Raw genomic sequence first — 12,745 nt, 5'->3', positions numbered from 1 at the left:
AAGGAAGACTTGCTTTAGTTTTCGCGTCTGTTACTACTTTATCAGTTTCTAAGAGGAATGTGAATTAAACGGTTCCTATTCAGTTGTACATAGTAGACACTAAGACATTTTCGCGTGTACTTGTGACAAAATTGTGTTACCATGGTGGCTGTGAGTGCTAATAATGGTTCGGTTATATTCCAGACGTTAATGTATGTATTAAATCAAAGTATTATCCAGGATGAAGGTTCTTACAACTACTATTTTATGAAAATTGGAAAAGGTGAGTAAATTTTAACTTTCTTTGCCGGCTATTGAGTGAAAATGTTTTATTTTAGAAACAAACGCAAGGAAATGTTATGGTATGTATGGGTGTTTCGAATTATCACCACCATGGACGTCAGAACACAGGCCAGTTTCGCTATTTCCTAATGAACTTAATGAAGTACGGAACTCCCTTCAATTTTTATCCATTAATTAACTCTATGCTCTTGGATTGTAGATTGAACCAAATTACTTCTTATACACTAGAAAAAATCGGCAAAATCCTACTCGAATCGATGTAAACGATTTCGATTATGTACCTAACTTAAATATCGACGTCAATAAACCTATTTTTATTATCACTCATGGTTATATGGAAGGTGGCAGTATTGATTGGGTATGTAAAGCTTTTGGTGAAAATAGATAATATGTTGTAACTCAGGAAATTTTGTGTATGAATAGGTACTAGATTCTTATGAATTAGAAAATATAGACTATGCAGATAATAAGAAAATAGATTTGAGTTTTATGAACCTTTCGGATCTACAAGGTTTTTTGGACAACTAATGGCTGGAAAATAGACACAATTTTGGTTGGGGAGCTAGGAAGGTATTGGTTCTAATAGACTACACATGATCGTGGTGGCCGATTTTTGGCTAGATATCTTCTTCAAAATCGATAGATATCTCTTTTATTAACCATCTCAAATAAATTATCTTTTCAAGTATAACTGATGAAGAATGTCTCTAACTAGTTTTTGCTGGTTTCGTTCTGGTTAATCGAATTTATATAATTAACGATATCAAACTAAGTTCACAAAATTGCCAAACAAAATCTGACCCATTTAAAATTATTAAAGAACATTGTAACGTCATTTTGGTTACAAATTATTGTTGACGCATCTGTAATCAATTACAAAACCTTGTAAAACACCCAAGTTGGCTAACAAAAATATATTGTTTTTCATCTCAATTCGGTTGGGACATTTACTGGAAATGTAAATTGACAAATTCAGATATTTTAAATGTTTACAACCTTTTATTTGCATGTGGTGTAAGTATAGAAATTCTTTGGTTTTACACAAACTGAAACGCTTGTAACTAAAAATTAGGGTGACTCTTTTTATTATTATCTTGACATTAGTTTTGAAGCTAAAATAATGTTATGTTCTACTGGTCACAGTAAAATGACAAACATCACAGATATTTTAAAATAAATATTAAAGCTAACTTAGTTTTTGAAATTGGAACAACAACGTCAATAAGCTTTACAAAATACCTAAAGTGGCTCCCAAAAGTATTACCTATCTCTAGTAATACTGTGGTTCATTTATAGAGATAATAAGATGCTTTCTCTTTGTTTTTTGTGGGTTTGCCAGATATTCAACAAGTTAAATATTTTAGATTTATAACATGGGTCAAGAATTCCTCACCATAGAAGATTGTAACGTTATAGTAGTGGATTGGCATGGCGGATCGAGTCCGCCCTACACGCAAGCAGTGGCAAACACAAGATTAATAGGTAGATTAAACACTGTTGCTTTTCCTGAAAGTTTTAGTGTTGATGCAATCACTTATTAGGTGCCATGACCGCCCAAATGTTGCACGACATTTCTCAGTACACAGACAATAACAGTTTAGACCATGCTTATTGTATTGGACACTCTTTGGGCGCTCATTTATGTGGATATGTGGGATATACCTTACAGGACGTAGGTCTCTAGCAGTCTGGAAAAATGTTAAATTAATGTTTCAGTGATTTTTAGGATTACAACATAACTTTAGGTCGAATAAGTGGACTGGATCCGGCAGAACCGCATTTCGGTAAAACGAAAAGACCGGTTCGTTTGGATAGGACCGCTGCAAAGTACGTGGATATCATTCACACTGATGCCAGTTTGTTTATTAAAGGCAGTTTAGGTATTCTGGAAAGTATAGGTGAGGCTGATTCAACTTTTACAACTAGTTCTGAAAAGTAGTGATGAAACTATATTGTATCAAAGTTTTTAGGACACGTTGATTATTTTCCGAACGGTGGCAGCAATCAGCCTGGTTGTGAAAAAAGCATGATGCAGTTTATTAAGGATGAGAAAGGCAGTTTCTTAAAAGGTATGATTTAAGTCATCAAAAACCATATTCTATGTTGTGTACGCAATTTTCATAATTTTTTTCTGCTTTAGGCATGAAAAATTACCTATCCTGTAACCATTTAAGGGCACATCAAATATTTCTGGATAGCATCAGGCCTAAATGCACTTACTTATCAATCGCGTGCAACTCAATTCAGGTAATATTTTCTTCACATTATTTCGTACACACTTAAATGAATATTTTTAGGATTTCACGGCTGGAAAGTGTTGGGATTGCGGTAAATACGGTGAAAGATGTTTAAAATTTGGATATCACGGATATAAACACTACAACAAGTTTTATGGTAGCGGCATGAATTCCAGTTTAAATCAATACTTGATAACTGGCAGTAAAGCACCGTATTGTAGTGAGTTTCCAACTTTGTTTAACATTTTTCTTTACACTAAAATTATTTAATTATTAAGGAGCACATTACCGAATAACCGTTAAAGTGTCGGATAACGACGAAAGTCGATCACATGGAGGTGAAATAGGTCAACTGACATTCACTATGCATGCCACTAGTGATGGACGTGGTGCTAAAACATCGCCTGTCACCTTCATGAGCGGTTATTATGAACCTGGTTAGTTCAGTTCATTAATACACTACTGCTATTATAGTTTTACTGTCTTTTTCAGGTGTTATTTACACAAAAGTAGTAGCCACTGATGAACTTAAAAAACTGAAAGCAGTTGAAATTGAATGGAGCTACAACAGTACACTGCTGAATCCTTTAACTTGGAGGTTTTTCAGCACTCCTAAAATATACCTGAAAAAAATTACTGTAGAAAGTTTAGAGACTCAAGGACGGTAAGTTGCACAACCTTAACCGTTTACACTTTTCTCAATACTGGGATGTTTTATAGAATTACAGTTTGCCCAAAAGATGAACAGCCACTCGCAAATGGAAAATCACATTTAATGATTCCAAATTATTGTTAAATATGAAAAACCAACATATTTTACTATTACTGTAACCACAAAGTGGTGGATTAATCAATGCAACTCACATAGACTACAGTGATTACCGTCGTAATTTATTATTGCTAGAATTAAATGTTTTTCAAATTTTTATTTGAAACGTTAATTTTTTCCGAATAGATGACACGTTTATGATAATAATGGTAGTCACAACAGAGATATTTTTTGCTTGCATCAGTTTTTGATAAGCGACTGTTTATTAAGTGATAATCAAATGTTATGGTAATCAACTATTTAAAGCTCAAACATACGGGGTGGTCAGTTAAAATAGTTCACTATTTGAACTCAAATTATGCATTTGCGATGATACAGGGCAATCCGCAATAATTACTTTACTTTCTTATTTTCAAAAATGTTTGTATTACAACATTTTGGAGTATTTTTCACGATTTCAAATAGTTCAATAATAGCGAAATTCCAATTTTCTTCTATATCGGATAGTAGAGTAAAGTTCTTGTTGTCTCATCCGCAGTATACAAACTGTAATTTGAAAATGCAGTCTAAATTTGTCTCTTTTGTCTGAAAAAGTCTCTTTTTGTGACAAGAATTTCCACATTTCCCAATAAACAGTGAACAAAGTTATTATAAGCTAATGTCCATTTGAACCATAATGTAATTTTTTATTATTTATATTATTAGTTTTGTTGTTTTTGTGTGTCAGCTGCTTTTGCCTGTTGTTCTCTTTTAGTTTACTTGTGTTTTATACCTAAAAGAAGAGCAGTACGTCTTAATGAGCCTAAAAACAGACTTTGTAGCCATATGAAAGGAATTTAAAGTAATAAGATTTAATCGAATGTTTTTTAGATTTTAAAAGATTTTTGCAAAGAGTATGAACATTGAATGAAGACGTTTGGCAATTTTACAATATTTCTTGCTAAGTTTTCCATATTTTCAGAAACTTTGGGCAATTTTAAAGCAAAATGTACGATCTTCCGACAGTTTGAAAAACCTTCTTGCAATGTTTGCGAATTTCTAGAGGCTTATGACGATTTTTAAACAATTCCTACAAGATGTACGGCTCTCTCGGATGTTTCCGGAAATTTTAAAACCATTCTTGCAAGGTGTATGAACCTTTCAGAGACTTTTGGCAGTTTTACAATATTTCTTGCAAGGTTTTTAGATTCTTAGGAGTCTGTGGCAATAGTAAAGCAATTCTTGCAAAGTGTACGATTATTTAGAGACTTCTGACAGTTTGAAAAGCTTTATTGCTGAATTTAAGACATTTTAGAGGTGTTTGACAATGTTAGAAGCTTGCTTGAAATAATTGCGCATTTCTAAAGCGTTCTGACCATTTTTAAACCATACCTGCAAACTATGTGATTTTTTCTGGCAATTGAAGAAACCTTTTTAGCAATTTTACAATGTTTCTGACTAAGTTAGTTTCTGACAGTTTGAAAAACGTTATTGCAAGATTTTTAGGCTTTTTAAAGGCTTCTGATAATGTTATAATTTCTACAGGCTAATACAAATTTTTAAACAATTTCTGCAAGGTGTAGAAACCTTTCAGACACTTCTAGCAGTTTAACATTATAAGAAACTGGCCAATTCTTTGAAGGTGTACAAACTTTTACAGACTTCTGGCAGTTTAAAGACCTGAATGAGAACTGTTTATATATGAACTGTCAATTTTTATTTCACCTTAATTAACAAATCTATTTTGTTAATTTACAAATTTCTCTATAAAAACAAAAATGCCGTCTTTATGGTTTATTTTAGCATTTTAATTTAAGATCTTAATGGTAAATCCTATTAGGCAATGTGGCAAACAATAATGACTTGACTAAACACTTTAAAAATAACTGGAAAAAACTACTGTTAAAAATTTTTAAGTTTTGGGATAACAAAGTTGAGCACAGGAGTTTTTTCCAGCCAATTTGAGCCATAATATTATTATTATTTTCTGTTGTATAAACATTTTTACCTTTCAACTGCTCTGAATTAGGGATAAATGCTTAAGTATATTCAGGAATTAATAAAACCCATATTCAATACCAGAATAAAGTGTATTAAGACATATGTACAAAAGCAAAAAAGAGAAGTAGAAAAATACACACTTAAGACTAGTTTGAGCTAGTGATACCTACGCAGCTTGTAACGATATTGGACGTGATAATAATGCGACAACTCTGCATTAAACACGTTGTTGCAAAAACGGAAATGAATAAACATGTAAAAGTTGCTAATAGACAAATTGTTTAGCGTTAAAATTGGTCAATGATCTAAAAGTTATTTGGTCATTCCTTCTAATTCTATTTACACATTTTTAGAACTCTTACATAGAGCGGTTGAATCCTGTAATTGAAGCTAATTCGGTGGTTTCTGCTGTGCTGTATAATTACCTAAAATTAGTACATGTAGTAGGTAGTTTATGACCTGGTTATTTCACGTGCAAGAACAATTTTCGGTTAATAAAAAGTTATTACTTAATCAGAGGAAAAGCCGTTTAAAATGGACGGAAAGAAATGTTCGTTTCTTTCGTTTTGACAGTTAAGTGGTAGGTACTTACAAATTATTTCAACTAAAGGATTCAGCTAGTTTCGGCACTAAATTACGTAGTAGGTATCTATAATTAGAAAGAGTTTTACATCATTTTTTAACTTTTTGAAATAACGCTACGTGTGCATTACCTTCGGATAAGGTATGATAATTATTGATTTTAAGCTTAATGGATACATAAATATTGGTTGGTCTTACGCTAAGCAATGGTCAGTTTCCCTTATTTCCGTTTCTTCTTCGTTTTCGGAGGGCGATGGTCCGCTAATAGATAAAGTGGGCAAACCGAAATGTTTCTCCTCCAAAGATATGTTGTCCACACTTCTGGCTTTGCGGCATAATTTTGACACGGATCCGTAACGGCGGAAGAATTCCTTCGGGTCAATACCTGGTCCGCTATTTGAAACGAATATGGCTGAATTCATTCGTGGACGGGGTACATGGGGCGGTTGGGCACAAACCTAGAAAGATGATTTAGTAGAATGACATAGTAATGACACATTCATACTACAGTGTAGACATTAATTTACACGTGAAGATACAGTATGGTACACTCAGATTGGGATCTTATTTACTGTCGGTCAAGTGAAATCACCCCGTCACTCAATTATTTTATCTAATAATATTTGTAACTATTATCCTTATTTCACTGGAATTCTTAATTAAGTTTACAGGAATGAGCAACTCAAAAATAGAATAGTCAGCGTGACCCTATAATCTAATCATACAAGTTAATACTGGCTGGAAATAAGCCGTTGGTTAATTACATGCACGGGGATTGCATGTAAAGGGGTAAGCATTTATTGAATTAACTACGTTAGGTATTAAAGAACTTATATCATGTCTGGCCATTAGACGATCGGTTTAATTAGCTTAACACCAAATGATGAGTTTTGACCCTAATCAGAGTGAGGTCGGATAAGGCAAATTTATGAAGAGAAGGGTTTAGCTGAAATTTGAACGGAAGGGCTTTTTTGGGCTGCAAATTTTAATCCGTAATAACCAGAAATACCGTTAGTTTGAGTTTGATCTTTAATTAGCCTTGATTGTCATCAACCAATCACACTGAAGCATCAAAGAGTTAGTTATAGAAAGCGTTTCAAGACCTTCTTCCACCGCTTTCAATTAAGTTCCCTATTGAAAAAGTTTCTGTAATTTTTGATTAACCGAAATACACTATAAAAGTGATAGTGTGTGTTTAACTGAAACTGTGTTTACTTAAAAGCGTACATTGGTGAGTAGTGATTTGACAAGAAAAAAACGAACAACATGTTGGTGTCCCAGTTTTGATGATCAAGACTTAGGTGTAGTAAAGAAAAACGCTTTTAATATGTTGGCCACATAATGATGATGATGAATTTTTATTTTGTGATGGATGTTTGAAAAAAGTGTTTCTAATGCCCAACTGATAGTTTTTCTTTGACTAATTTTACAAACTAAGAGAAACATTATATTTAAAGAAATAATACTACTTCGAAATAATGTTATATGACTTAAGGCGCTTTCACACGAGGCGAGCGTTGATTTTTGGTTAACTTAGCCAAATTGTACAAAAATGTATGTATGAACCACGGATACAATTTGTGTTGATAAATTTTCTCTAAAATTGATTGATTCCAATTTTATCGATCAACTTATGCGCTGCTTAACTAATTTTCTGCCAATTCCATCTGCATTTCTGCAATTTGCATGTAAAAATACATAATTAAATTTAGCTGAACCTCCTTTGCAAAGTGCATAAATTGACACATATTAAAGCATGGACAGATAACTTCTCAAAATAGATTAATAGTGGCTCATTAAAACCGTTCTTAATATTCAAATCTTGACCGAAAACCAAGAAGTGGATAACCTAAAATCGTCTCATAAAAACCCGTCTCTACTACTATTAATTTATCATGTATGATTTTGGAAACAGCATGTATTAAGAATTATATTATTGGAAATTTGGGGCAGAATGTATAATTTAAAATATCCAATAGATCTATTTTGAAGGTATTTGTGTAATGTACATTGATTTCATGAGTAAAAAATGGGTAAACTGCTTTGAAATAGCCCTCTACTGCATCAATGCACAGTTGGAGAAACAAAACAGTCACAGCCAGCTAAATCGGGACTGTAGGGTGGCGGGGAGACTACTGAGTAAGTAAGGTGAGTTTACCGCGTTTTTGATGTGAGCTACACGTTTTTTATTATAACCGACTTCCAGGTCCAAACAAGCATTACAGTGATCCTGTAGATCTATATAATGAGGGAACAATATGAGGTACTTTGGTTGATCATCGAGGGTAAGAGGTCAATAGAGAAAAGGCAGAATTATTGGGTCAACGAGCTACGATGGCTCAGTAAAAGATCAAGCAAAATTCTCAGTAGCTGTGTGTGTCACAAGTAATTATTGCCAATTGGATTGCCAACCTTTGGGGGGAGACGGCGCAATGAGAAGAAAGAAAAAGCAGATCTATTGCAAAATCAATTGACCCCGTGATTTTGTATTGTTCTCCTCTTGCTGAAGAAAGGGATGAAAGAAATGCTTTGCTACTTTGGTTACTTACATACTTTGGAGGAGTTTCAGTGTGTCATCATTCTACAGTTGGTCACATTCATCAGAAAGACATGTGATATCTTGTGACTAACTATCGAATTACATCACATCTGCTTTGGCAGAGATCCAGAAAATGCAGATAACTTTCATAGTGGCTGTACTGTTTGCTTATAATAAACATAAAAAACAACGTTAACTGTTGTGCATGAGTTAATAGTGCTGAGGAATCCTTTTTGAATAACAAATTTTATTTATCGACGTTTATCAAAAAAAGCGTAAAATTGAAAAGCGTGAAGTTGAAAAATTGCGTCAAGCTCCTGAAGCGGGGTACGAACACGCAAAAACCGTCTGGCGGTGCACTAAAATACTTTTGGTCCCGACTTACAGAATGTACTGAGCAGAACCCTTGTTTTCGTAACGATTTGCTAGGCTGCGATTCCACATCGACTGATGTAGTAACGTAACATTCGGATACAACCGAGTCCTGTTTAGCAAACATCGGTTCATGTTCGGCTAATAACAACTGTACACGACTAAGATCAGGCGTAAGATCATGATCCACGACGTGATCGGGAGAATCCGTAAATCCGATCACGTCGGAAACTTCTTGCTAGGTTCCCTCAGCCCGATGCAGTAAAGCGAATTGGCAGCCGCAATCCTTTGAATCTCTAGTGAGACGTGGTGGACGGAAGCAGTCGTTCCATATACAACAACCCTATAAAAGTCCACGCTATTTAGCTTGAAAACGAACACTGACCGTGATGAAAGTGCTTGTGTCGCGTGCAGACTTGGATAACGTCTTCCTGTCCAGAAGCAGAGAGGGTGCATGCAATGCGCTCCATAAAGTCCACGATACGACAACAAAATTTAACGAACATCGTAAACTACACCTACCTGCTGGCATATGTTTGTGGGAACATGATGAGTACAGAGGCTTCCAGTGGCAACTGCCGCAGCGCAAGCTGCCGTTCCCGGTACTTTTAATTGCTCTTGTTTATAGTCCGGCTGATATGGCAACAACATACGGATTTTTCCCCACCTGTTGAAAAAGAGGGCGATGGCTGCTATCCAGACCACCAGAACAATCAAGACTATTCCAATTTCCACACCACGCACCTATAACAAATTTATGTTACTAATTTTTATTTTTATGACAGAAAGATGATAAGTAATCCGTCTTAAGTCCGAAAGATGAGGAGTTTATCAGAAACATTCAATTAACTGTTGTGCGGCCTTTCGTGACCTAATCGTCACTTTTCCAGGGTAATTCCAGGTAATACTTTGTTACCTACAACAGCTGATGGGTGCTTAAAAAAGTGACAGTTAGGTCACGAAATTGTAGTTAAGTGAGTTTCTGTTAACCTCCTCATCCCAACCACCAGTCCCTTACCAGACCTTAAAGACAAATAAAATAATTGCTATTAATTTTTAGAAACCTGATTATTGAAGCTTCTCTGGATATATTAGATGATTATTGTAAAAAAAAGTCAATCCGGAGACATAACTCTTGTCATGTAGTCATCATTGTCAATTAATTGATGGAGTTGTTAGAAAATTTGATTGAAATAGTTAGGTACATTGATGGAATCATTAATGTCCGTATCCCCAACATTGGCTAAGTTGAGTTTAAGGACAGTATAGATAAGTTTAGTACACAGTTTTTACTAAGCTGCCCTCTTTAAAGTTTGTTATGTACAGGAACTCTTCAGCATTGTTGGGAATGTACCTAGCATTTTCAACTTTCCTTGATGGTTTGTAATTAATAAGTGTAGTAACTGATTTATAGTAATCTTACATAACTTACATAAATATAAGTTACGTAAAACTTTTGTTATAATTACACTTTCCTATATAATATTTATCCTGTTAAATATTTCAACTATGATAGACTGACCAGGTGAAAACTACTGGTTTTAACCGTTAAAAGTCTTAAATTTACTCTTGGCCACTACTTCACTTTTTTTTTAGGTTTTTTCACATATTATTGTCAAAAAAGCTGTTTTAGGGACATCAGATTTATTTGTAGTAATAAGTTTTGTGTCTCACTAAACCAAAAAAATCAACTCTATTTCCATGAAAGTAGGAAATCATCAAAACGTTATTTTGTTGGGTAGCAGTTTCTTTACTTTAGAAGTAAGGGAACGGAAAGTTTTAATTGATTACCTTCATCTTGAAACTTGAAACCACTTCATCTGAGGAAACTTAAATATTTAATGTAATGACTGAAAAATAACACTTAAAACTATCAAAAGGATCTCAAAAACAACTTGTAGCGATACTTTCTAGGATAAGAAAGATGTGTTTTTTCTACTTACAGTAGAATTAGTAGTTGGGTATTCCACGAATTCGTATTTTTCTGTAGTCGAACCTTTGGCTGTAGTGGTATCGGCTGGTGTTGTGAATGTGACTGCACCAACACCTGCAGCTACAGCCATAGAGTCTTGTTGCGCTGATGACCTGGGTGGTTCTGGAATAGGAGTTCGACCTGTTATGAATAAAGCAATTCCTTTGTACTAAACGAAAATCACTCCCAATGAAATGAAATAATTAATAAAGTGATTAAAGTTTTGGAACTCCACTAACCTAAACTATTCATTGATTGACTAATTAACTATTCTCACTGTTTTACGCTAATTCACTCTATTGAAATTCAATCGGTAACAAGGGAAGGTACGCACAATTCACCGCAGCTTTATAAGGACTGGACAGCATTACTAACTTGCCTTTATTCCTATTAGAGCCATTAGAATATAGGGTTTCCTATTTCAGTGCGACGTACAATACACCCCAGTTCGGTAATAAAAGGAAAATAAAAGCTTTCAAAATTAGGGTGTTACATGATTGCTCTAAATGGCTTTCTCTTTCTTTTTTAAGATGCAAGAGAGAGAAAGGACCATGTTACTTTAGGACAGTTTTAAATAATTTATGATTCGTTAATGTGTATGGCTATCATAAAGCCGCTTAACACGAAATGGTTACGCTTCTAATTAATATCGATGACTGAATGTTTTATACAATTTTGACGAGTGTTCGTTGGCTTTACAATTGAAGAAAGTCATATTTTTACCTATTAAGGAAATAGTCATTATTATGAAAAGAACAATAATTTTAAGTTAAAGAACGTTTTGAATAAGAATTCTAGCTTGGCAGTGAAATGGGTACCTACTCATAATGATCATGACGATTGTGATTTTTTAAAATTCCGATTTCTAAGTTGAAATCTTGATTTTTGCCTCAGTTGACTAGTGTATTTTTGAAGTCACACATTTTGTTGTCTCTTCAAACTTGGGGAATTACAGCACTGGAAGTAACCTTTTACTTTAAAATTCAAAATTGTCCAACTCTTAGCCTTCATCAATCTGTTTAAAAACGTATTTTATATAATGTAATTTTTTCCTTGTGTACAACACTTGGTGACATCTGTATTTGACTTCATGAGTTAATTAATTTACCTATAAATTGTCTTCCAAATAAAGTGGTTTCGACGAATATACCGAACTTAATTAGAGAACGTTTCATCGTGTTTAATTAAAATACTGAAATTATTGAAAATAGCACGCAAAATTGGTCTTTTTCCGGAATTCAATCAGTGTTCGCAGAAAACACAGTTTTCAATAAATTACCAATAATTAAGTGCATTTATAAAGTGAATTAAATATGTAACAAAATTATCAGGTTTCTCAATAAGGTTTCAACGACATTTTTATTCTAAAAATAAACACTTTTAAGCTGAATAATAATGAAAATTAAATATTCGTTTTTTCCTGGTTGGACCATTAATTAATTCAGCTTTCCTGACTAAAATTTGAGGCTCATTTTACCTCTCCAGGGTAGTATTAAGCAATTTAATTTATCTATTTTGTTGAATTGAATATTATTATTTAATTTTGGGTGGTTATGGAAAGCCTACAGACAGATTGTGTGCATTTGATTAACGTTATTATTAATATAAAATGTAAATATTAGGTAATTTGTTGGAATTATATCGTTAATTAATCACTATGGTAATTAGCTATTATGTCAGGTATTTTGCATCCCAGTGGTGTATATGGAAGTAGTGTGGTTAACAGGAGTGGAACATAAATAACAACCCTTAGTACGTACTCCTATAGTTAATCATTAGCAAAGTTTCAACCTGTTTTGTGTGGTCTTTTGAAGGTTGTTAGGGTAGTAGAGGGTGGACAATTTGTCATTAAATCGTATATATTTTAGTAACAGTCACTGAAACCTGAAAAATACTATAACAAATGTTTAATTCTTTTAATAAATACATTTTTTAAATATCCACGAGTATCAAAGTTCTGAAACAAGCTGGGCACTTTTTCCAACCCTCACCGTGCTATACACATCCCTGAG

The 12,745-nt window shown here is 33.8% G+C and overlaps 2 protein-coding genes and 1 long non-coding RNA gene across 7 annotated transcripts in view; 2 read left to right on the top strand and 1 right to left on the bottom strand.

Annotated features, from left to right (window-relative positions):
* The first annotated feature begins 1 nt into the window (after window position 1).
* On the top strand, window positions 2-3,445 carry LOC145728683 (pancreatic triacylglycerol lipase-like). Its single transcript, XM_081979095.1, has 12 exons — window positions 2-262; window positions 318-424; window positions 482-640; window positions 1,647-1,764; window positions 1,824-1,954; window positions 2,009-2,180; window positions 2,253-2,351; window positions 2,423-2,529; window positions 2,580-2,739; window positions 2,798-2,956; window positions 3,012-3,183; window positions 3,240-3,445. The coding sequence occupies exons 1-12, from the start codon at window positions 142-144 to the stop codon at window positions 3,313-3,315; spliced, it is 1,581 nt and encodes a 526-aa protein (XP_081835221.1). The 5' UTR covers window positions 2-141; the 3' UTR covers window positions 3,316-3,445.
* Window positions 3,446-5,338: 1,893 nt separating this feature from the next.
* LOC145728684 (uncharacterized) overlaps window positions 5,339-12,745 on the bottom strand; it is a 30,763-nt gene continuing 23,356 nt past the window's right edge. For 2 of the 5 annotated variants that reach the window (XM_081979099.1, XM_081979098.1), the window contains exons 5-7: window positions 10,705-10,856; window positions 9,284-9,505; window positions 5,339-6,308 (exon numbers count right to left, since the gene is read on the bottom strand). In XM_081979099.1, the coding sequence (XP_081835225.1) occupies window positions 6,045-6,308; window positions 9,284-9,505; window positions 10,705-10,856 (638 nt within the window). In that variant the 3' untranslated portion in view covers window positions 5,339-6,044. Of the gene's footprint in view, window positions 6,309-8,512; window positions 9,105-9,283; window positions 9,506-10,704; window positions 10,875-12,745 lie in introns of those variants that run through there. The other 3 variants (XM_081979097.1, XM_081979096.1, XM_081979100.1) reach the window with 2 other exon arrangements.
* On the top strand, window positions 7,712-8,581 carry LOC145728686 (uncharacterized). Its single transcript, XR_014178139.1, has 2 exons — window positions 7,712-7,998; window positions 8,057-8,581. It is a non-coding gene; the product is annotated as an uncharacterized LOC145728686 (long non-coding RNA).

Source organism: Ips typographus, linkage group LG4, assembly GCF_016097725.1.
Source record: "Ips typographus isolate SLU linkage group LG4, UJ_Ityp_2.0, whole genome shotgun sequence".
NCBI lineage: Eukaryota > Metazoa > Arthropoda > Insecta > Coleoptera > Curculionidae > Ips > Ips typographus.
The sequence above is the reverse complement of the archived record's forward strand: the minus strand, read 5'-3'. Positions and strand labels throughout refer to the sequence as shown.